The 25575-nt window shown below is 41.8% G+C and overlaps 1 protein-coding gene across 1 annotated transcript in view; it reads left to right on the forward strand.

Annotated features, from left to right (window-relative positions):
* Positions 1 to 25286, forward strand: part of lrp2b (low density lipoprotein receptor-related protein 2b) — a 68443-nt gene extending 43157 nt beyond the window's left edge. Inside the window, exons 54-79 of the mRNA XM_088905944.1 lie at positions 423 to 646; positions 1612 to 1789; positions 2539 to 2735; positions 3147 to 3389; positions 3782 to 3910; positions 4836 to 4955; positions 5775 to 5891; positions 6484 to 6600; positions 8627 to 8764; positions 9115 to 9237; positions 10001 to 10129; positions 10543 to 10674; positions 11125 to 11250; positions 12134 to 12277; positions 13254 to 13422; positions 13968 to 14096; positions 14826 to 15046; positions 16358 to 16540; positions 17129 to 17248; positions 18038 to 18125; positions 19789 to 19853; positions 20573 to 20696; positions 21242 to 21320; positions 22309 to 22422; positions 23197 to 23256; positions 25024 to 25286. Of these exons, the coding sequence (XP_088762070.1) occupies positions 423 to 646; positions 1612 to 1789; positions 2539 to 2735; positions 3147 to 3389; positions 3782 to 3910; positions 4836 to 4955; positions 5775 to 5891; positions 6484 to 6600; positions 8627 to 8764; positions 9115 to 9237; positions 10001 to 10129; positions 10543 to 10674; positions 11125 to 11250; positions 12134 to 12277; positions 13254 to 13422; positions 13968 to 14096; positions 14826 to 15046; positions 16358 to 16540; positions 17129 to 17248; positions 18038 to 18125; positions 19789 to 19853; positions 20573 to 20696; positions 21242 to 21320; positions 22309 to 22422; positions 23197 to 23256; positions 25024 to 25041 (3487 nt within the window). The 3' untranslated portion in view covers positions 25042 to 25286. The remainder of the gene's footprint in view (positions 1 to 422; positions 647 to 1611; positions 1790 to 2538; positions 2736 to 3146; positions 3390 to 3781; positions 3911 to 4835; positions 4956 to 5774; positions 5892 to 6483; positions 6601 to 8626; positions 8765 to 9114; positions 9238 to 10000; positions 10130 to 10542; positions 10675 to 11124; positions 11251 to 12133; positions 12278 to 13253; positions 13423 to 13967; positions 14097 to 14825; positions 15047 to 16357; positions 16541 to 17128; positions 17249 to 18037; positions 18126 to 19788; positions 19854 to 20572; positions 20697 to 21241; positions 21321 to 22308; positions 22423 to 23196; positions 23257 to 25023) is intronic.
* The last annotated feature ends 289 nt before the right edge of the window (positions 25287 to 25575 follow it).

Raw genomic sequence — 25575 nt, forward strand, 5'->3', positions numbered from 1 at the left:
CTTTTTGTTGCATTACATTAAGAAAATAATAGCAAAAGAGGTGCTGTGGTGTTTACATCACAATTGTGTGACATCAGCTGCATTTGAAAAAATCTTGTTTAATCTGAGTGAATTTTAATGCCTGTTGTTGTAAAACATATTAAATAAATTGGTTCCCAATAAATCCAGTATGTGGTCACGATTAAAGCAGAACTGCTAGGAGAGAGCTGGGATATGTCTTGTATAATTTATACCTTGAGTCTGTCAGTGCAGAAGTAAAGTGAAATCTGTGGAAAATGAAATTGATAATATTCAATATGCTAAAATATAATAATAATTGCCTTGAAGTAACAAGAGGGTTGTCTGGGCCCTTTTGTTAGTTCTTCATTCCTTTCATGTTGACAAGCTGCTCCAGGCGGCTGTGTCCCCTCCTCCCCTGCCAGGTATGCCGATGTGGACGGCCGGAACCGGCACGTGGCCATCGCGGGCACTCTGCCACACCCCTTCGCCGTCACCCTGTTCGAGGACACGGTGTACTGGACGGACTGGAACACCCACACTGTGGAGCGGGCTCACAAGTTCACGGGGCAGGGCCGGGCCTCCATGGTCAACAACACACACCGGCCCCACGACATCCGTGTCTACCACCCCTACAGACAGCCGCGCAGTAGGTCTTCCGCGCAGCGCCTCCCGGGGCCTCCTGCTCAGGAGCTTTCACATCACTTCCTCCTTTTCTCGCTTTAGCCTCACTGTGGCTTTCCTGTGGTGTCACCATGGTTACAATGAAAGCGCCTGTGGTCGTGTGAAACATTTATGAGCTGAGGCTTCCCAGTTGTTTGATCCGTAAAGCGACTCCCTACGAGCCCGATATTTCTGGGCATGCCATGTCCGCCCCCCTCCAAGTGTGGGGTTTCCACACCAGTGGCTCACAGGCATGAGAGCACTGCTGCAGGAGTAAGATGTGTCAGCTAGGGTCCACTTCTCTGCCATCGGAGAACAGAGTCCTGCAACCGGCCTGGCACCTGTAGGCTTGCAATCACAGCAGTGAGAAACACTGCTCGTCCCATCACTGCTATGTCAACTGCCTCTAACTGCCGGTGCCGGCGATGCCATTCTGCTGTGCCATGTACCGCCAGTAACCATGAACTCCTTCTTAAATAACCACAGATTCCAAATTGGGTGGAAATATAAGGTGAACAAAAATCAAATGCATAAATATATATATATCATGTTGTAGTTATAACGTGCACAGCAAGGTTAAAGAATTGTATGTTACCTTGAAATACTGTATAAGATGTTTACAAGGGTTTCTCCTACATCTGAATGTGGCACAGTAAGGAGCAGGGGAAATAAACATGAAATCACATGAGATAGAACATTTTTTCATTGAGATATACTTTTTTGAAGGAGTTAAGAGAGGGCAATTGTATATTGATATAAAAAGTTTTTAATTCTTGTGCTTTTAGTTTCAAAATCATTCATCACCACTCCTGATTTTCAGTTTTCTCCTGCAATAGGTTATATGTCCGTGTTAGAATCTATAGACCCTCTAGTGCGATTGCCAGCCGTCTGGAAAAGCCTCTTAATCCAGCGTGCAGCTGTTGAGCTGGGATGTTTCTCCTGTGTCTTCAGTGGAGAGCCCATGTCAGAAGAGCTCTACCCAGTGCAGTCACCTGTGTCTGATCGCTCCGGGGGGCCGGCTCTCGTCCTGCGAGTGTCCCGACCACTTCGTCGCCATCTTCATCGGCTTCACCATCCAGTGTGTGGCCGACTGCTCCAGCACCCAGTTCCGCTGCGGAGACAATGAAAAGTGAGCGCTAGAAAAAGATGTTGCTTTCAGAAAGTGGGTTTAATTTAGAATAATGCACACTTTATCCTGCTTGAAGAAAATAAAGATATATTTTGGCCTCTGCCTCGTAGGAATTCCCTTATCCTCTTCAGTAAGGAAAATGTTGTATTTGAATCACTGCATTTATAGCCAAGGGATAATTTTGCTAATTTGTACCACCCAAAAACACTTGTGTACAGGTGTTATAAGTACCTTGCTGTAAACTAAAAGCTTCACCTAGTCATACAACATGCTCGTTATCAGAATCGATAACTGGTTACCACAGTTTGGGACAGCTACAGTATAGATTGCATTTGCCATTTATCAGTACGGTGCGTAGATGAAAGGGTTTGAGTAGATTTTCTTTATGCAAGCCACATGGTGGTAGTATTGTAACAAACAGTTCAGAATTAAAGGAATCTCATAGGCATAGCCTACTAGACAATTGTTTGTCATGTTCTTGTAAGTAATAAGATGAATCATTTTAAACATTAAAAGTATTTATTCCTAAATGTATACTGCACTATCCAGCTCAACTGATTTTAATAAGGGTTTTGCATCTCAGATTTGTACATGAAGACTCAGAGCTGCAAGCGAGCCTAATTAAAGCATTAATAATCCTGAAAGGCATTGAAAAAGTCAAGACAATGGACTTCAGAAATGACAGTGAAACATGAATATAAAATTAGATAGACCCACAATCTTCACTGCCATCTCTTTCTCTTTATTAGGTGTATTCCTATTTGGTGGAAGTGTGATGGCCAATCAGACTGCGGGGATGGCTCAGATGAACCCCGGTCCTGCCCGACTCGCTACTGCCCCCTAGGCCAGTTTCAGTGCTATGATGGAAACTGCATCATCCCTCACCTTCTGTGCAACAAGCACAACGACTGTCCTGATGGATCTGATGAGGACCCAGCCCTTTGCAGTTCGTACCAATGATTCCATTTAAATTCAGTAGAAATCCTGTCAGCGTTACTATGTTTTGTCCTTGTCTTATTTTAGATGAAGAACGGGGATAAGGAGAGAAACTAAATATCAATTTACACTTTATCTACAATTGCACGAGAATATACACACTATGCATTGATTGGATAAAAAGCTAAATAAGATTCATACACACAATCCATAATAAAGTTGGTATGTTTATTTGCTTTTCTGTTTGAACAGTTCTTAAAACTTAAAATGGAACATGTTCTTATGCAATGGAAGTCTCATTTTCCTCATTTAAAGTTTAACAAATGGGGCTAAACTGTTGTTCACATTCCTTGGAGGGCTGTGGGCTGTGCTGTCAGCCAAAGTGTTTCAGAAAAGGAGGAGATCCACGCTCTGTTTCCAGGCGATCACCGCTGTGAGGAGAGCCAGTTCCAGTGCGCCAACAAGCAGTGCATCCCTCTCTCTGGGCACTGTGACGGCATCGCAGACTGTGCCGATGGCAGTGATGAAAACGTCCAGGAGTGCCCTTCCAAGACGTGCCGTCCCGGGGAGTTCCAGTGTGCCAACAGGCGCTGCATCCCGCAGGCCTACGTGTGCGATGTGGAAGATGACTGCGGGGACAACTCTGACGAGCCCGACGAGTGCAGTGAGTCTGGACGCAGCCTGAGGCCTAGTCCTCAGACCCAGCCCTCTTCCGGATTGGAACTCTTAATGTATCTATAGGAAGGGGGAGAGAACTGAATCAAGTAATTATTGAACAAGTAAAGTTATGGTAACAAATATCAGAATTAAATGAATTGAACACCAATATTGAAATAACAATCTAGGGAATAATCAACATGGATTTTCAAAAGGCAGATCTTTCCACCCTTTTAGAGTTCTTTGAACAAGTGACAACTGAAGTGGATGCACATAAGGTGTACCACATGGTTTTCAGAAAGCTGAAAGGCCTTCCCTCATTTGTAATCATTTTTATGTTCTAGAGGAGGAGACATAATAAAGCTGATTTTATTTCTCTCGTATTGTCTATCTGTCTAGATGGTCCCGAGCACAGGTGTGATGGAGAGACAGAATTCTCCTGTAAGACCAATTACCAGTGCATCCCCCAGTGGGCTGTCTGCAATGGGAGAAATGATTGTGTGGACAACAGCGATGAGGAGGACTGCGGTAAGCCTGTCCCTGTCACAGCACTGAGAGCTGGACAGCTGGACTGTGGATCCCAGTGCTGTCAGTCTCAGGAGCCGGCACTGTGCTGCAGGCATGAGCCTTCTTGATTTCAAGCCTAAGTCTGACCCGATTCTGTTGGGAAGAATCGGGAGAAATGTGGAGGTGGGGGCAGCTATTCATAAAAAAAAATGGGGAAAAAGGAAGAAAGAATTATCTGAGAAATCATTAGGAACACTTTTTATTCTATCCTTGTCATGCTTAACTGTACAAACCTCACTGGATTGCTAAAACAAAGACTGCATACTACAGACTAATATACTATTCAGCCAAGCTTTTTTCTCTTTGGTCTTAGACAAAAGAGCAAAGGGTTTAGAGGATCATTGATCCATTATTCAATTAACAATTTTTGGCTTTTCCCTGTTCTCTTATATTTGCATAAATTCCATTTAAAAGTTAAAAAGTACCATTTGGTGATAATGTAAGCATCTGAAAATACTAAAGCTGAAGTGTTTAATTAAAATCTTTTCCTTGTGGTTGTATATGCTCTTTCCAAAACTAAAATATGTCATGAAACATACATGATGATTATTCCTTCTAATGACCTCAGAAATGATGCCTTTAGCATAGGCATTTCAGTAAAGACCAAATAGTGGTCTTAATTTACCCTTGCATGAATGTTTAGCCTTAAAACGCAAAAAGCAAAGGAAAAATATTTTAAAGTATGCCAGATATGAATCTTTTTTTGAAACTGGTCATAGGCAGTAACGGTGTATTGTCAGTCTCGGTACAGTCCTCAGTCCTCAGAAAAGTGGTGCATGTAATGTGACAATAAGGATTTCTTCATTCATCCCTGTTTCATCATGATGCATCGAAATCAATGTTGTAGTGGAAACGCCTGATGAAATCCTCCTCCTCCCTCTGTCAGAGAGCGTGACCTGCCACCCTCAGGGAGATTTCCGCTGCGACAACCACCTGTGCGTCCCTGTGCGCTGGCAGTGTGATGGGAAAGACGACTGCGGTGATGGCTCTGATGAGCGCGGCTGCGGTGAGTCTGCTGTAGATGCAAGAGGCTAGGGCCCGACCTAACCTGAGAATTCTTCCCACAGCATGGATCGCAATCTGGAGGACGCTGCACGTTTCAGGTAACCCAAGACCTCAGGAATCATGGCCTCCCAAGCAAATTAAAGTGTAATAGTTTCCATATCTTGGCTAGAGATTGTCCTTCTCTCAAACAACACGGACCACAACAGAAGTGACTCCAAGCCTGACCAAGCCAAATACCCCATTAAGTGCTCAACTGTAGCATATTTATAAATTATTGAACAATTTCTGACCCAGAGCTCCCCTTCCTCCTTTGCATTTGCAACGTTGTATATGAAATCATGCCTGACTTGAAAGTATTAAACATTTTTTTAAATTGTGCAATCAAAATGGCCTTATGTGTGGATCATTTAGTATACACTGTTTTTCAGTAGAATGAGAATGTAGATTAAGAAATCTGAAAAGTACAAGATCCTTCGGGACTCTGTGTTTCACTCCTTCTTTCCCAAATCCAGATCTGTCTTAAGGGGTTGAGTGGAGCCTGAGACACTCTCGCATTTGGAGAACTACAGCTTGATTTTCATTGTTTTTCATTCACAGAAAGTATTCTAATGTAAAGACATACAATATTACATTGTTCTGGTAAATAAAAGACTGCACTGACACTGACATATTCTTTTACTTAAGATTTTAAAAAGCTGCCTTTCTATGTACCTCGTGTTTTTATTTAATTTGAGAACTGCTGTTTTTTGGATTTGATGAAAAAGGATACAGAACGTCGCACTGTGACAGTGTGGTGACCCACTCCGCTCTGTCTCCACAGTGCCACGAGATTGCACAGAGAGTGAGTTCCGATGCAGCAACCAGCTGTGCATCCCAGGAGCCTGGGTCTGTGACTATAACAACGACTGCGGGGACAACTCGGATGAGCACGACTGTGGTGAGGCCCCATGCCCTCATCTCCTGCTCTTCCCAAGCCTGCAGGATCCAGGAAGTAGGAAGAAATCTGCCTTTTCCCATGAAACATGTCTCCTTTCTTCAATTATTTTGGAGAGCAGGACCTCTTCAACCAGGAGTCCTCGGAGACTGAAGATTCCCCCAAAACAAGACATTTTTACCTCAAGTGCTATAGCATGGATCTGGTGAAATTAGTCACTTTTAATACTTAAGAAGTTTTCTGCACCAGTTTTTTATAATAATTGAAGACTTTAGTTTGATTTTGTAAAGAAAATAATTTGCAACATCATGCAATATAAATCATGGCTCTGGCTCTGAAAAATGAGATTAGAAAAAGATGCTTTTAAAATTTTGAAAATACAGAAAAACTCACAACTGTGGGGAGACGATCTCACTTTTGGAGCATTACAAATTTTGATTTGGGCATCCACACTCATTAGGTTGTTAAACTGAGATGGAATGTTTGCTTTGAATGAATGCCTGTGTTGGAGCTAAACGTTTCAAGACCTCATAAGTCAGAAAAAAGAATTTGGGAAATTAACGGGTACCCTCTTAATGGGCATTTCTCATCCCAGAGCTGAAGACGTGTCTTCCCGACGCATTCCAGTGCGACTCGGGTCATTGCATCTCCTCCTCTCTCCAGTGCGATGGGCGGGCAGACTGCTCGGACTTCACAGACGAGACCATGTGCCGTGAGTGTCAGCCCAGGACTGCGATTTGTGTTCATTCTGAACTTATACAGCTTATTGATCTTAGTTAGACAATTAGATGCTTATATTTATTTGCTGACTTGCGCAATTTTGCTGTGTACAGTATTATGCTTCCTCAGGGGCAGTCCAGGAGAAGGAAATTATTTATTCACAGACATTCTCTGCTTGGTAAAACGGCTTAATGAGCCAAGACAAAATAAAAAAAGAATGGCACATTAGAGAATAAAAGATATTCAAGGTAAGGAAAGAACAAGAGCAATATCATCTATCCTCTTTCTACAGAGTCCTCTCATAGTTTAATGAGCTCCCTTAATGTGTACAGTGAATTGCAAAGCACAAAGAGGAGTAAGCACAAACACTTGTCATGGAGCCTCATGTTGTGAGAAAGCTACTTTGTTGTGGCAGAACCTTTAATTGCTAATTGGTCAAAATGCTAGGAGCTTCCAGTCCAACGAACAGACTCTCGGGATACATGGGAAAGACTTCACAGAGCTGTCACCCTTCCATAGAACAATTTTGTTCTTGGTCCTATTGAAAACCATTAAATCTGGTAAAAAGTATTGCTCCATCCCACAAATCACCACCCTCCTTGAGACCTCATGAAGGTAACGCTGTTTGAAGAATGAAGTGGGAACAGGCAGCAAGATAGCAGATGCTTACAGTAAATGAACACTAATTTAATACTCTCTGCTTAGAGTAAATGAAGAGAAATGAATGTTGTGTGAGCTGATGAAAGAATGCGGTCTTCAGGAGACAGTTATGACAGATAGCTCTCCTTCAGAGTCATGGTAAGGACAGAGTCTAGGACAGGGTGAATTAATGAGCAGGCATGAGACGGGAAGGAAACTTGAGGACTTGGAGCAAAACCTTAGCACAGGGAGGACCATGTGAATTCCATAAGGAAGATGCCCAGAATCAAACATGGACCCAAGAGTTTAATTAGTACTCAGCAGGGCACAGGTATCCCACTATTAGATTAGCAGACTTCTTTTCTCTTTTCACAATGTTACAAATCTCATTAACACCAAAAGTAACTGATTAGTGTGGAAAACATTCTTTGATGGTAAGTATAATCTGTACGGCAGAAATAAGCTCCGATTTGACCATGAATGGCAAAGTATTAGAATGGTTTTATCAGAGTGGTGAGGTTGTCTAAGATTAACTCACAGCCTCCGAGAGTATCCATAACCAAATGAGAAGTGCAGTTATAAACAGATGCAAAAATAAAAGTGCAATTACTTGAGAAAAGTGGTAAGACTTGTAACTTTTAAGAGTTGTAATTCAGGCTAGTCCATTGCAGGGCATGTACTGTATATTAAATAAGGTCAAAGAATGAGAATGGTGGACAAGAAGAGATCTGTAACTCTGGGAGCTGTAACGCACTAGATATCATCAGTAACGAATATTAAAACATGATATTTCATTTGAATGTCCCCTTGTCGATTTAAACTAAAAACGTGACTGTGTGGTCTACTCAGTCTTGTGCTGTGCTGTAATAAATGGTAGAAAATCATTCGATGTGTTTATTATTAAGATAGAAAAATAAAAGAATCCTCTGAAGAGTGTAAAGCAAGTGCCATTTCAGTGCCACAATGAAAGGATGAATGAAAGTATCTTCAGGTCAGATCTGCATTTTGATTGTTCTCAAGTTTCTGAGTAAAAAATCACATAGAGATCCTGAACCAGTAAAGTTCAAATGATGCCACAGGGCTGTGTTTGTGAATGGTGGCCCTCAGGGGACACGAGCTCTGTTGATTTCATCCCACATTGGTTCTTAAGTACTGTAATTTGTAGTTAAATGGAACAAACTTTGCTCTTTATCCTGGTTTGGCTGGTCGTAGTTTATTGAATCTAACCTAATCTGCAGGACTGGGGGCCCTCGGGTGTCAGACAGCAGGACCACAGCAAGGGGACTGTTTCCAGACACCAGGTCTCAGTGAAAATGCCCTCTTTCCATTACTCTCGTCTTGCACTGAGCTCTTGTTCTTCCTGCTCTTGTGCCCCACAGCAACGCGCTATCCTGGAGGAAGATGGTGCCCACCAACCCAGTTTGAGTGTCACAACCACATCTGTGTCAGCAAGAGCTGGGTGTGTGATGGGTACGATGACTGTGGGGACCAGTCAGATGAACAGCTTGGACTCTGCTGTAGGTGGAAATTCTGTGGCACTAGAATAAGCTCTAGAACTTAATACAGCACTGTTCTCACACTATGATCTAGCTTCTTTAATTAACAAAGATCTCCCTATTAAGTGCTTGGCATTGAACAGTCAATCTGTGAGATGATTACACACTTTAAAGGGACCTTTGGTCAGCTGCACAAAATGGTAACATTTCCAGTGGTGCTCACTGAAATCCTATTGGACTCAGGACATGAAGGAAAAAGTTAAAACCCATGACCTTTTCAACCAAGCCTTCAAACCAAAATTTAGAGAGGAGTCTTTGTCTAGCTGATCAGTCCACTGACCCAGGGGGTTTCTGTCTTTGTGTTCCTGCAGTGACCCTCCCCTGTGAGCCTCCGGGGAGATTCCGCTGCAGCAATGGCTACTGTATCTACGCCGGGATGATATGCAATGGCAAAAATGATTGTGGTGACAGCAGTGACGAAACAGAAGACCTGTGTGAGTCATGCAGTGCTTTCAAACTGGTCGTTCCCATCATGCCTGGTATAGGGAGGTCTGTTACTGGACAATTACAAACTATGTAATTGTCACTTCGCTTCCTGTAGATGTAGACTTCTTGTAGAACTTAAGCACTTGTTTCTGCTGGGACTTCGAAACCAAATTCCTTGGCTGTTCTGTTTCCCTTCCTCATTCCTGTCTGCTCTTCCGTAACCTAATTACCCTGTATTTGGTTTTTCATGTCCTCGACTGCCATGTTAAAGATACAAAGATATTGTGTCTGCTTGTTGTTTTCTTTCCATTTGTTGAAATGTCACCTATCTTGCTGAAACTAGGTCTTTTTGAGGTTAATTCCTGTGAGCTTATTTGGGTTTTTCGGCTCTTGGTTTGATTGGTTTTGGGCCAATATCCCTGATGTTATTTTAAAAATAAATAAAATGTCGGTAATAACTCCCTCAAAGCCCTCATTTAGAGCTTCTCACTAGGATAAATAAAATCCACACTGCCAACGGATGTCAGAGAGCTTGATTTTGAAAGAGCAGGTAACACCTATTTCTGTTTATACAAGTCCCCTTTATAACAATGCTTCCCACATTACCAGATTTTGCTTAGTTTACTGCCTTGCTTCACGCTGTATGGGTGTCTTTGTTCGAATCATTAATTCCCGCTGTTATTGCATAGCTCTGTCATTTGAAGACACTTATCCACGGAAGGGGCTATACACTCGTAAGTGAGAGTGTGTGCATGTGTCTGTGCCCTGCAGGCCGGGAGCCCACTCCTGCGCCCTGTACGCTCCAGGAGTTCAAGTGTGCAAACGGACGCTGCGTACCGCTGACGCACGTCTGCGACCACGTCGACAACTGCGGAGACCTGTCGGACGAGCTGGGCTGCAGTGAGTACGCAATGTTTGCGCCGAGGAGTCTCGGCTCCATCTCACTTGAACGTTCTCTATGATCGCAAGTGCAGACAGTACAAGGAGTGTTCACAATAACAGTAGCAGGGTAAAACAAGGTACAGTAAAACTGCTGAAGCAATTTTTACTTTAGGAAAACGTATTTAAAAAATTGACCAAGCAACTTTTGAAGCCTTTTGATTCATGATAAATCTATTCCACTTGTCCGTACTCCAAATAAGCTGCTAGTTAGGCAGGCTAAAAACCAATGTGTAATTCCACTCACATCTCTTCTCATCCTAGGTTTGTAGTGTTTAAATTTTACAATTAATTTCAGAGCAAAGAAGAGCTGACTTAATTGTTGTTAATACAGCTCCTTCTAGTTCTTTTTATTTTTACTTCTATCTTTCAAGACTTCGGTCACAACCGCAGCTGCGAGGAGAAACTGTGTGAGCACAACTGCACCAGCCTGAGTGGAGTGGGTTTCATCTGCTCCTGCCGGCCAGGCTTCTCTGTGGACCCAAAGAACCCCTTCAACTGCAACGGTAGCTTCAGAAACCAGACACCTGTTGCTGGCACCCCAGCATTTACCCACGGCACAACTTCATTGCATTAAAAGTATATAGATACCAAAACACCTCATCTGCTCAAATTCCATTGGCAAGCCACAATATTTTAACGCTGACCAAATCGTCTAGTCAGACAGAGCAGATTCCCTCAGCAGACAACAGACAGGTGTTTTGCAGTAATCGGCTATTTTTTTTTATTATCAATCAGAACTTGGAACTGGGGAGTCATCTCTCATTCAATCTCATTTCCTCGTGTCTTTGCTGGTATTTCTTCTGTTCCAGGACTTAAAATACTCTGTTATATTGGCTGTCCATGCAAACAGATTAAAATGGCAATGGTATTTTAAAACATGGGTGCTGTTTACTTCTGAACAGAAAATGTCCTCTCTGTGATTTAGCAGTAAGGCATCTTTCCGTCTTCCCCAGATATCAACGAGTGTGACATTTACGGAACCTGCCCTCAGGACTGCAGGAACATGAAGGGCAGCTATGAGTGTCTGTGTGCCTCGGGCTACAGGAAGGTGGGAGCAGGGAGTGAGTGTGAAGCAGAAGGTAAGCAACAATTCTGACATGTCATGTTGTTTTGAGTGGCCAGATACTTGGCTTGAAGAAAAAGGGGTCATGTTTGCTCTGAAGCAGAAGAGTTAAGAAAAGCAGTGTTGACAGCCAGGTAGTGTGGTGAGGAGGGAGGGTTTACAGTACAACCCCTAGCACAAAACGCACAGAAGAACGAAACACAACAGTTCATTTGCTAGCTTGGCCTATATGCATACACTTGCATTTATGATGTTTCTACTCAATTCATGGATGTTTTTCGGAACTTGAACAGTGTTATTATGTTTTTTGTTTGGCTGTCTGAATATGTCAGAGCTCTGCAGTTTGAGAGATATTGAGTTGAAACATTATAACAATGACTGGGCTCTGCAAACTGGATCTTTCCTCAGTTATAATTTGGTAGTTAAAGTAGCATACACTCATGGTTTCTTTAGATCTGCAGATAAGACTGGTAGAAGCAATTGCTTGCACCTTGGGCTGATGTCAAAATGTAATCCAAAACTACAACAGGGTGGTCACCGAAGCATTTTTCTTTCAATTATTACAGTGCATCACATTTCACAGATTTTCAGCTGCACTAAAATGCATATTTATGTAAAATATTGTAATGCTGATGGTCTTAGAGAGAACAGTTGCGACTTGTAGAAACCAGACAGCTGTGCAGCATGGTGGCACGGTGGTTGGCGTTGCTGCCTTGCCCGATTCCGGACTGGGGTCTGTTTGTATATCTGCCCTGAGATGGACTGGTGACCTGTCCAGGGTGTGCCCCCGCCTGCTGGGATGGGCTCTGAGCTGGATGGGGTGGTTAGAAGATGGAGGTGGATGAAATGGTATTCAGCTGAAGCCCCCCTGTGTTTTGTCTGTGTGTGTTGTCTCTTAGGAGCCAGCCCTTTGATGTTGCTCCCGGAGAACGTTCGAATCCGGAAATACAACCTGATGTCGGAGGAGTATCACGATTACATCGAGGACCAGGAGCACATAGTATCTTTGGACTATGACTGGGACCACAACAACACAGGGCACAGTAAGAGCTCCCATTCCCGTATCCCTCCCCCTTCACAGCAGGGGCTGCCATCTGGCCGTGGGATCTGAGTGGGTTTTGCCATGTGCTCTTACTGTAAACTGAAAATTGTCAACACAGCACAGGTGTAATTGCAGCTGTTAGTATGTCACCTTGGATAAAGCATTGAAATATAATGAAAAATACAGTATCAGTCAAAGATACGGAAGGATTCTCCCTGAAGCAGAATTGACCATCTAGTCGAATAACCGTATCCTACTGAGACAGGACAGGATTTTAAAGATGCCTTCAAACAACTGTGCACTATTTTTAATTGTTTTAAAATGCAATATTGCTATGCGCCGTGCAAAAGGACAACAAGCTTGATATATAATAGAAAAAGGAGAGGATTAGAAATTATTTTATGATTCATTCAGCTTAATTATTTTATTTTTACCCCAGATATCCATGTTTCAGAAGTGCTACAGTAATTATCCTTTGCCATAGACTAATGAGTCTCCTTAAGTGTCATTGACTCTCCTAGATTAAATCTTTATTACTGATGAGCTGTTCATTCTATCCGATTGGAGGCGTGAATAATGAACAGCTGGTCTCTATCTTTTTTTGCTGCGCACTGTAATTGACCAAAGTTATAATGATTATTTCATTGCGTGTCAGTTTGTTTTCTTCACTTTTCAATGGCAGTTGTGTTGCGGGTCATTGAGGCTGTCATTGTGCTGTTGAGCACAATACCGCAGAGCACATGGAGGGACATGGAAGCTGTGTTACTGTACTGCCCATCACAGACCTTACCTGTGAATATGGATGCAGCTCCTCTGGCTCTATGAGTTTCTCTGATTTATCATCCTGCAGCCCAGCAGAGATTTGACCATTTTCAGTCTTTCTCTTAGAACTATGTAGATATTTGCAAATACATTTGTGATTTGTTTAGCGAGATGTTCTCTGGGTTTGAAATGGAATTTTCTTGTCTTTGCCTTAGGCATGGTTTACTTCACAATAGAGGGGAAGGGTACCAGTGAGGGAGCCATCAAAAGAGCCTACCTGCCCACTGAGGACACTGACCACAGTAACAATGCTGCTGTGGCCTTGGCTCTTAACCTCAAATACATTATGAAGCCCAACGGCATTGCAGTGGATTGGATAGGAAGGTACGAGAATTCTATATCTTTATAGCAAAATCATGTTGAAATGCAATTTTGTTAGTTTGATGCTCACAATTGCATTTATTAGAATCAGTCTTAACACAGTCTGTTTTTGTGTTGGTTAGTGTTTAAAGTTCTTTTAAAAAAGAAGCTACACTAATATTGAAGGGCTTGTTATTTTGTAATTATTTTATATATACAAATTATTCCCTAATTCCAAAAATGCAGATCTGTCTATGTTTTTTTTTTAAGTTGGCTGGGGCTGGAACGTTTGATCAGTTATTCCTGCCTGTGCATTGCACTTCTGGTTACCAAAAGGAATTTTGAAATTCCATACCCAAAACCTTGAACGTGCTTATGTAAATTTGTAGTACTGGTTTGTAACTGGTTTGGAGTGGACGCAGATTCTAAATCTGTACTGCAAGGTGCTCAAATGTCTTTGGAAGCAAAAGAGTGGCAAAAATAAATCAGCTTTGTATTTGCAATATGCTTTATATATCCAAAAATGCAAAAATCTCCCAAATGAAAGTGCACCCTGAAACTGTTTTCAGAAACCTTTACTGGGCAGATGCAGGCAAGAAGAGGATAGAGGTGGCATTGCTGGATGGGCGCTACAGAAAACACCTGATCAAATCGGGCATTGACGAGCCAACTGCCCTGGCAGTGAACCCCAGGCTGAGGTGAGTCTAGTTAGGGTTTCCTACCACATCTTTCTGTCTGCAGTATTGCTGCCTTCCAAAAATGCAAATATCCTGGTCATAGTTAGCTGTACCTGCAATTTGTCTCTTGATGTTGTAACTAATGATGACAGCAGTTAAAGCTATCCCATTCTTTTGGGTGGTGCTTTACAATATAGCACGACAATGACTCAAAACATACAGCACTGCAACCAAGGAATTCATCGGGAAAAAAATAGGAAAATCTAGTTTTTAATAAATATTTAAGATATTTAAGAAAATATTTAAGATAGACCTATATTAGTAGATTATAGGAAATAGTGTATGTCTGATGCTATGTAGTAATATATTATATTAGTATTATAGTTGGATAATTGGATGGTATTTCATATACACTTTTTAGGTAAAACTTTAAAACCTGGTCTTGCACTCCCATCCATCAGTGTAGCTGGCAGCCTTATAACCTTATGGTCCTGGAAACCACTGTTTCATTCCAGTTCAATGCAAAGAGAGGTTACAAAGGAGAGGTGGCCATTTGGCCAATGAGTAGTGGGTGGTAGTGAGCGGCAAATTGATCTGAGGTTCTCCTGTGGAGCTGGTGATGGAAAGAAAGTCGGACTGTGACTCCCCTGACCCCCCCAGCCCCCTCACTGGACCTGGACTGGATGGCCCTGGTTTAAGATATGAAGAGACTGCGTGAACTCAAGTTTCTATCTTCCTCCTGTTGTGCAGGATGATGTACTGGACTGACTGGGGCAACACCCAGAAGATTGAGAGTGCCTGGATGGATGGACAGCAGAGGAAAGTCCTGGTGGACAGTCAGTTAGGATGGCCTACAGGACTATCCATTGATTATGCCAATAACGACCGCATCTACTGGTCTGATGCTAAGGAGAACCTCATAGAATCCATCCTGCCATCTGGAGAAGACCGGCGTATTGCCTTGTATATGGGTAAGCATCCATTTAGCAGTTAACCACTGTAAATACTGTACCTGACAGGTATTTACAATGAGGGTGTGGAACACAGAAGGAAAGCAAAGGGGCAGACTCTGACCCAGTTAAATATAAGCCCTTCTAAAGAAGGTTTTGAGTCTTTGATTTGAAAGAGCTCAGGAAAGGTGACTCTGATATCCTTAGGGATAGAATTCCAGAGCTTTGAGGCATAGCAGGAGAAGCAGGAGAAGGCCCTGTCAACCACAGTGTATAGATGGACTTGGAGGACAGACAGGAGACCACAGTTAGAAGAATGAAGGTGGGGAGCAGGACAAAAGTAACTCCTGAATAAAACAGTCCATTATGTTGTAGGGAAGCAAGGAGTCAAAACACAGTCCAGTGAGGGTTTGAGATGAGTTTAATTTGTAATGTGTTATCCCCACCTTCCAGTTAGTCCTGAGTTGTCATGAGTAGGAAGCACTATCCTCCAAACCACTGTGCTTTGATGTAAATTAATATACCTTATCTAGCTTTTATCATCATTTGCCAAAATAAACCTTTACAGAGACATACCTGTCCAGTAGAATGGGCACCTCTGGAATAACAAACTGAAGTTCAGGAATCTCAATCTGAAGGAAGAATAATTACTGTTAGTTTACATGAAGCCTTTATCCTTGGGAACTGGCACCAGTACACACGGATTAGTTTCTTTACACAATTCAGTAAACAAATGCATAAATTACACCACTGAGCCAAGGAACAGTGCAAGATACACAATGTTAGCTACTAAGCAGGTTGCACAATTTCCACAATTTTATCAATTTCCCTTCGGGATCAATAAAGTCTTATCTATCTATCTACAACCGTAATTGATCATTTACAGTAGCGAAAAGTCAAGAACAGGTGTTTGCGTCTGTAGGATAGTAGTGCTGGTGATGGACTGTAGGTTTAAGTGACTCAAGGCAGAGAGAAGGATTACTGATGCAGCCTGCAGAATTGTGTGTTTAGGGTCTACTGGATGGAGGTCAGAAATAGTGCATTCATACTTGAATAATAGTCAAACATTCTTAAATTATATACAAATGTATCGCTCTATACAGTGCATATGAAAATCAGAATTTCTTGGAGGTAGGGTAGTTTATTTCAACAGCGAAATTTGAGGGCACATCCCACACACCTACTGCTCTTAGTGTGAAGCAATACTCCTATTAGTATTGATCTTAATTGAACATGAGCTTGATTCCCTCTTGTGTGTGGAGAAGACTACTCTCAAATCACATTCCTCAAACAGGTACACATCACTTATTACTGTGTTGGTCATTCTTTCAGATTTGAAGAATCCCATAAGCCTGAGTGTGTTTGAAGATCAGATTTACTGGAGCACTCGAGAAAAAGGAGAAGTGTTCAGGCAGCACAAGTTTGGGAAAGGGTCAAAGGTCAAACTGTTGACTGCTGGCCCATGGCTGACCCAAGTCAACATCTATCAGCAGCAGAAATACAATGGCAAAGACAGTGAGTACACGCACAGTCAAACTGAAATCCCAAATTTTGCAAACCACCGAGTTTAAGCTTTCTGCGCTATTGTACTGCCTTTCATTCACATGTCTGTACTACTGAGTCTAATGTTCCAGTAATCAAAATGCTGTATTTCACATGCTAACACCTTCTGCTTCACTGTGCGCATCTCAGCCTCTTTTGGGATTTAGTTGCCATCTCCACAGAGCAGGAAAGCAAACACGCATAAAAACCCATCCAGGAGACCCCTCATATTTGGAATGCCATTCAAGCTCCAGAAGACTGTTCCACCATAGCAGGGTCAAACATGTTACCGTGATTGTCTGTTGTGATGTAGACATATTCCAAGTCATAAATCACAAGTTACACTTTCTCCCTATTTAAAAGGCATGACCCAGTAAATGAGGTTCAATCGCACACTGTAGATACATTCCTTTTTTTTACAATGTTTATGAAATTCAGAACAGTGAGAATGCACAATCTATCAAGGAAACTGAGTAGCAAGTAATGACACTTGGGGTGGGGATAAGGGCTCGATTTCTGTGATCAGGAACTGACAATCTGCCTGTGTCTTGTCTGGTTCAGTCAGTAACCCATGCAAAGGAAATTGTAGCCACCTGTGCCTTTTGCAGCCCAGGGGGTATTCATGTGCATGCCCAGAGGGCACAAACTTCATCCTGGGCAGCTTCATGATCTGTGATGCAGGTAGGTGAATTTTCCACAATGGATTTTTAACAGTTTTCACAATCTGAGCTTTGCAGTTCCCTTGATGGAGAACTCCAGACATCAGACTGTGCAGAGCTGCCCTGTTTGTGTCCTGACTAAATTGATTGTGTGAAGCCTTATCATACCACTTGTAGACACTGTTTAAAACCCAATACATCCTTGGAGTTCTACACAGCATGGTATATAAATGATTTATTGTCATACAAATCTCCTTTAGTTCTGTGTTCTTAGGATATAAGTACCTGTCTGCTGGGACAGGCTGATCTAAGACTGCTATGAGCTGTGGGATTCCAAGTAGTGTGAATGTGTTTGCAATGTTCCCTGTACCAGTTCAGGGATCGATCTGAATCTGTGATCACAGCTGCAGAATTATTAGTCATATAGAAATTACACTGTGTTGTGTATTGTTCATCCATGCAGTGATTCATTTTTGGTTCACTGCGTGACAGAAATATATAGAAGTGGCATAATGAATACTATATATATACGGTTATTAATTCTTATTTTTTACATTTATCATACATTCTCCTGGTATGGCTGCCTTAAAACCTCAGTTTAAACAATCGATTGATTTCTCTCATGGTTATGGGTTATCTGAGGCTTAATGTGCTTACATTCAGCTGATTTCCCATGTAGATTATTCTCACATTGGCTTTCCCAAGCTATCAACAGGATGCCTCTCTACATTAAGTTACATATGCAAAACGACTTTGCAAGCTTTTATTTTCAAGCAAATTCTAATTCTCAGCTCTCTTTCATCTCTGCAAGGGTCTGATCCTGTGCCTCCCACACCTCCCCTGTGTCTGTGTAAGAATGGCGCCACCTGTTACTACGACGATGGTCAAGCCAAGTGCAAGTAAGGACACAGCAAACCTCCTCCTTCCTCTGTCATCACTGGACTGTATGCATTCCATGTGCCCTATTCCCCAGACAGGGAGGTGTCAGTCAGCTATACTCGGGGAAACTTCTCACAGGCAAATGTTTTGTTAGGTTTCCTGCTCCAGCCTGAGAAAACATGAAAGGAACAAAGAAAACTCAAACATATGTAATGGAGCTCTCTAAATAATACAGGTAGCTAGGGGCTGCCATCTCTCAACATTCATTTGTGTATCCTCTGTCTGATTTTAAACCCAAATATATTCTAAAAAATGTAACTAGATCATGCATGTCGATGATGCACGAACATGTTGATAATTTGCAAGGTCTACAATGAAAACTGATCTCTTCGTTCTTTTAAGTGAATGACGAAGGATGTAATCAATGTGAAGTACAGCTGTTTAGACTAGAGAAACACCTTGTTAAACTAACCAAATGTCAAACATGCAGAAACTGCAAGAAAATAACTGGTTTAATTAACCTCATAGGCTCACAGACTCATCAGTAACCTTACAGACAGAGCTACACAGATTCATACACGAAAACAGATTAATAAAGTTGTAGTTTCACAGCAATGCACTGGGAAGGCTGATGAAATAAAATCATGTTGGGTTTTTTCCACGTAGATTTTGAGATTCAAGCTATTTTTTAGTTTAATACAGTTCATTTTGATTCTAATAAACACAAAAAGCTGGAAACCAGCATGTAAGCACAGCCTATAAAAGGTCAACATGAGTAGCCATGTAACAGCAGAGCCCTGTGACATTAAAGTGAGCTTGACATGAAGGCAATCTGCACCTGACACCACACCAAGCAAACTCTGGAGCAGACACAAACATAACAGCACCTGATTTATTGGGCTTGTGTAAATAATGTTCTCTTTGTGTAGGCAGTGCTCCCTCTAATATGACAATGCTATGCATACTGGACCAAAGTGTAGCACAGTTGAATGCACCAATAAACAGAATCCAAGAAGTTTGCATCTTAGAAGAGCCTCTCTATCCCCAACAGTGTCATCTGCTGATTTTGTAGAGACACATGTTCTGTAGACGCAGAACTTTTTTACCTTAAAATCTCAAGGCCAGGTTTCCTAAATAACTCAACCATTAAAGGTGTTGAGTCATATACAGTTTGTGTGTCCAAGCTTGGTGGGTAAAAAAAATAAGAAAGGAAAAATACTAGGTCAAAGGTTGGCCTGCTTTATAGCACAGAAACTGCATGGGCTGGAAAAGGCATTAATTTTGGGCTAAATAGAAAATTCACAAAATCATACAACCTCTCCCATGAATCAGTGCTGACCTCTTTCTTCATCTTCCAGCTGTTTAAGAGTCATCCCATGTCTGCTTTCACAGGGGGTGTTCCACCTTAGCCTATAAGGATAGGAAAGTGCCCTATCCTCCTGGCCAGTCACTAAGTTATCTTTTACTGACCAAGCAGTACAACAAAATAACAAAATGTGTTGACTGCCTTTCTTGAATCAGCTGCATTCTTTTTCTTTTCTTTTCACTGTATTCATTTTTTCTTGAATCCTAACAGATCAGGATCAAACACTTCCCTCTGGGAGAGCAGCTATTTCCTAAGTAAATTACTCACATGGAATAGATGTTAAAATCAACAAACCAATATTTTTGTTTGCCCTCCAGGTGTGCTCATGGTTGGCATGGAGATTTCTGCCAGATAGGAGAGAACCATCACTTTCAGCAGTCAGGTACTGTTCATGTCAACATAACAGTCTCCTATAGCAAGCACAACCAGTAAGAGAACTGCCAACTAAACCACATTATATCCTTGTGTAATGCACACTGATGCAGATGCTTTTGGTTCACGCATTGTCAAATATGCCGTTTGAAGAAATTTGCCGTCACTGTCACGCAATGAAGATCAGGTACAGAGATGCAACTTGAAGGGAATTGTCCATTGATGTCTTGAAGAAAGGGAAATGTGCTTTTCAAATGCAGCAGCAAGTGGTGGTGCAAAAGCCCCAGATGACAGAAACGCAGTCTGGTTAACCGCAGCCCCTTCATCCCTGCAGAAAGGACTCAAGATTGTTCTACAGGAAGCTGGTGTGAGAACTTAGCGGCCTATGGATGGAAAACTATGATCCATCCGAGGGATAATATATACAAAATAAAATACTTGGATAATCAACCCAAGGGTTTTAATGGTCCCTAAATCATTAGTTTAAGACTTGGATTTGCTTAATATATTTTCAGGTTTGACTCATGATAGAGCCCATATTCTCTGGATATGTCCTAGAGACTTGGAAAACCATCTGAGTCGAGGCCTCCAGGGGCTGGGGGTCAGATTATCTGCCCTTCCCGAGGTCTCGCTGAGTGGTTTGGGAAGGGCAGAGGAGAGCACTCTGCGGTGGTAGAGCCTGTACCCTCAGTGGATAAAGGGCTGATGCGCTGTCGTCTGTGTTTGTAGTGGGTCTTGCTGTGGGAGTGTCCCTGGCCGTGCTGGTTCTGTTGGCGTGTCTGGTCTATGCCGCCCAAACCAAATCCAGGCTCAGGTTGGTCATGAGCTACGACAGCATCGTCAGTTTCTTCAGGTGAGTCCGTGCACCGGGCCACCGTTCAATCAGACCAGAAGCACTTGTCCACCTTTACAAATCACCCCATAATTCTGACCCTTCTTCTCAAAACCCTTTCTGAGCCATAAAGAAAAATATTTACAAGTGTAAGCCTTCGTTGTAAAATTCTAATGTGGGATCAGTTGAAATACAGCCGCTTCAAACAAAACTGAGTTTTTGGATGTCCCTGTTTAGATATATACAAATGCTTCAGATACCATGTATTGTATTAGCATGTAACTTTTATCAGAAGTACGATTCTGATTTTCTGCTTTTATACTCTCTGAACAAAAGTGTATCTATAAAAATACACAGCAAATATTTAATATTAATCCACAAGGAGAAAGAAATTATCTTTCGAGGTTCCATTCACAGATGGGTTACTGCAGGTTTTATTCTCTCAGAATCACCTTGTAACCTGTGCTTCTGGGAACAGGCTCTTTGTTGGTGACCCTCACCAGGAATATCAGCTTGCTAATATTGGATAGACAGATAAAATTGTGCGTTTACATGATGTTTTTCAGGAATCATACACAAAACTTCAGTCCCTCCAATGTCTCACACACAGCAGAGGTGGCAGTCAACTCTGTGGACCTCAGTCCGGTCTGTATTACTTTATCTCATAATGAACGTATTCTTTTACATCTGTTTCCTGTGAATCTCAGTCTCTTTCCCAGTGAATCAACCAGGTGGTTAGAGGAAGTCAGTGCAGCTCTGCATAATTTTCCATGTAGCAGTGAGTGAACTGGTAGCTGCTCTTTCACGTGAGGGCTGTGCTGGGGCCCTGGCATCAGTTCCTGGGGTGCTCTCATCGTGGAGTTTGTATGTTCTCCCCATGATAAAGACAAATACCAACAGCCAATACTTATTTATAAAAATATACAGCTATTTACCTATAAACCCCAAACTATTCTCTCAGGATGAAAAGTAAACAAGTTATTGAAAGATCTCAACAGAGATCTTGCAATGAAGGCATGAAACAGTCCTTAAAACAAAACTGAAATAAAATAGGGATTAAAAAGTGTTTGGAAGAGCAAACCATTCTATGTATAAATATCATGAGCATTATTACAGTATCAAGGTCACAAGGTCAGGCTAACAGTGAATGTGTCTGTTCTCTTTAGCATTGTGTTGCATGTACAGTACATTTTAAAAGCATCAAAATAAAAATCTAATGCTTCTTCTAGCCTGAATGCTATTGAAAACAGGCTTAAACCGGCTGTGGCATTATGTTCCCCTTTAGAATATATATTTTTTAATTTTCAAACGGCCTCTAGCTTTTCGCAAGTTATTTTTGAAGCCAGAGAAAGGCTGGCTGTGTCCCTCAGGCCTGACAAAGAACTGTGTCGGAGTTTTGAAGGGCAGTCCTTGGGAAGCCAGAGGGCTCTTTATTGCAGAGCACTGGAGTAGAGCTGCGAGTGGGCATCTCGCTGTGCCTGTTCTCCGTGCACCTCTCTCTCTCTCTCTCTCACAGTGGGCTTATTAGGATGCAACACTGCACCTTCTAGCAGTCTGAAGGGCACAGGCTGGCACTCGTCTGGCTGAGGTTGCGCTAGCTGTTAACAGATTTTAACCATTTTCTTCTCAACAGCATGTGACTGCAGATGCTGAAGCACAAAACAGAGAGAACTTTGACAACCCTGTGTACTCCTCTTTGACTGTTAACGGAGAGGTACCAAACTCTGCTACCAACACATCCGCCAAGGTATTGGCATGATGTTGATTGTATACTGCCCAAGAGACTAGATCCTAATAGCTCCATAAACTGTATGCTACCTTATATTTATTTGAAAACTCACGAGTCCTAAATCTGTAATGAATGGAAAGCCCGTATCTGCTTGGTAACTAATTTAATCCAGAGTTTTCCCAAATGAAATATATAATGTGCTCTTTGGATAAAAGTCAGGACCAGGACAAGAGCTGGAACTCTGGGACAGGGAGCTCTCCCGTTAATAGACTAGAAATGCATAAAGTGTTGATCCTCAGAAGAGCAAAGCTTGAAAATGATGTGGCTCTGAACTATTTGCAGCTAATTCCCATTCACACTCTTCTAGCAGAACGGGCTTTAGCTAATGACATAAGGAGGGTAACGTTGTGTGAGATTGAACTGCATGGTCCACTGGTTCAACTGCTGTTCAACTGGATTGAAAGCTATGGATTGTTCTGGCTGCACAAAATGGAGGGTTGATGATGTTTTCGACTATATACAGTATCATGGCGAATTGGTACTTAGAATGAACTTGCAACATTACAGTGGGTTTACAGTACTTGGATTGAACACAAAGCTTTTCAGAATTCCACTGCTTTGGGGGCAGTTTATTTAAGGTGTTGTAGCTCTGCTACTTAGTGCAGCCTTCTCATTTACCACAAACTGTTCATTATGCTGTAGTACAAACAGAACGGATAAGTTAAACGAGACTTGTGGTTGCCTGGGAATAACAGTGCAGTTGGTTGAATTGTTCTATTTTTCGTCCCGCAGATCCAAGGTTTATTCAAGGAGAATTTGCCCAGTGATGCTTTTGACAATCCGTTTTATGAGGTAGGACAAAGAGGATTGCATTAAAACAATAGTGCACCTAACATGTACATTGTTTCCCTTTAAGATTCCAAAACAGTTCAAATAATTTACAGTAAAAGTCCTTCACATGCTTGAGGGTGTTCCTCTACTCAGTAATTACTTAAATCATGTTTTCTACTTGTTGCCAAGATCACAAGATTTATTCATTGCTCCAAGGTGTCAAATTCATTCTGTTGCCACAGTTTTCAGTTGCTGTGCCTCTCTCCCCATCCATTAGAAAAGCTGAAAACCTCGAAAAACTCTCTGAAATCACTTTTGTATAAACCAATTTTATCCAATGTGTGTGTTACTTATAAACTGTGCTAAGGCTTGAAAGCTCTGGAGTCCTTTGGCATGGAGGAGACAATCCAGTATAAAAATGGAATTGCCCATGGTGAGAGCCTGTCAGCTTGAAGACTTACTGACAGCTACTGCCTGATAATATTTTGCATCCCTCCTGAAAATAAATAAGACTGATTGTTCTGCCCTTTTGGACTCTTTTGGTCTGCTCGCAATTCATGATTCATGTTTGCAGTTTATCTTTTTAGACAGTTGCATAGCGTGTTTGACACTAAAAACAGTGTGATGAACTGCAGCAGCAAAGTGATAAATAGTGCAGAAACAAAACATTCATTACACTTCGGGTGGGGTGAGGAAACGGGGTGTGTGGCATGCAGAGAGGTGATAAGCCCAGTCCTTGACGGCTGGGATTCTAGGTTTTAGCTTTCTAATTCTTTATGGATTTTCAACATAATTGTGAAGCCGGCCAGCATGGTGGTGCAGCAGCTAGCATAGCTACATCACAGTGCTGGGGCCCTGGGTTCAATTCCTGGGGTGCTACCTGCATGGCGTTGGTACTGTATGTTCTCCCCATGTTTGTGTGGGTTTCCTCCCACAGTCCAAAGACATACTGGTAGGTTAATTGGCGTCCAGGAATACTATCCCTGCTGTCCAGGGTGTCTCCATTGGTTTCTGGGGTAGGCAGGAGCTGCCCCATGCTCCTGTATTGGATAAAGCAGTTAGAAAATAGATGGCCAATGGCGCCTCCTACTGAAGTGTCATTTCCCAAATGGCTAAATAGCGTGGCATATCAGATCTCGTTAACCCAAGCTGCAGGGAAGTACATGGATGTTGCACAGCACTCAGTGTTGGGGGGTCGTCCTGGACAGGGAAGGTGAAAACAAAATGCTTGCCCTTGAGAGAGTCTGAATTGAGAGGGCAGCAAGGTTCAAGATAAAACAAAATGACACAAATTTCCCCTTGGATTCAGATTTAAACCTAGACAACCTTGGAATATGTGGGGAATGTTATTTATACAAATTAAATAGGAAAAGTATAAGAATGCATTGTATTCCTCTGGTTTTAAATATGTAATGTAAAATTTAATATCTACTGTATGTATGGAGAGAGCTATATGAATTTAATATAGCTGTTAAATCTCTGTATCTAATTGCTAAACTTTTATAGTATTTTTCTTCCTTACTATGCATGTTTTTCTTTAATATAGTAATTGCAAAGGTCATTTTGTTTAGTCTTATTTTAGAAGAAAAATGCGCTGTTAAATAGTGCTAGTCTTGAAATTGGCTTAATTGCCAACACCTCCTTGGCATTTTTAAACAAATGCTTTGAACTACTAGATTCTTTACACATTTATTTTTATTCTGTCACTTGTTTAACAAGTTTTTTTTGTAATTTAACAAGATCTTTTTATTTATTCATTGAAGTTTTATCCTCATGCTTTTCTTACAGGACTCAGCAAACAAATAAGAATGCGGAGAATCAGTAATTTAATTCTGTGGGAAAATACAGGTCTGTGCAATATGGAAGTTTTACCTGCTGTAATTACAGAAATACGGTACACCTACTGCAAAGCACTTCACTTGGAACTGCGGAATACCATCAGAAGATTATTGCGAGACCCAGTCTATGTCTTTGTAACTGTGTAATTAATTCTTTATATTTGTCTTATACAGTACATGGACGCATGGTAACAATTCTGAAATAAATGATTTGATTCCTTATGGCTTGGTTTCAAATTTGGAAGGCAATGACAGTCGAAACTGAGTGTCTGTGCCATATACAGTACTTAAGCATATACTGTTGGGCAGTTGGTGCATATGCCATATGGCTTGCCCAATAAATATTTCAGATGGGTCTGGAAGTTGTGAACCAGAATGCATCTACATATTTAGTGAACAAGCTGTGACATGGGGTATGGTCAGCCTTGGCTTTAAACTGGGTGATAAAGACTTTACCACACTGATCCTTGTGAATACCGTGAAGCAGTATAGTAAACTTCTC

This window comes from Atractosteus spatula, chromosome 26 (assembly GCF_055471065.1).
Source record: "Atractosteus spatula isolate fAtrSpa1 chromosome 26, fAtrSpa1.hap1, whole genome shotgun sequence".
Classification (NCBI taxonomy): Eukaryota; Metazoa; Chordata; class Actinopteri; order Semionotiformes; family Lepisosteidae; genus Atractosteus; species Atractosteus spatula.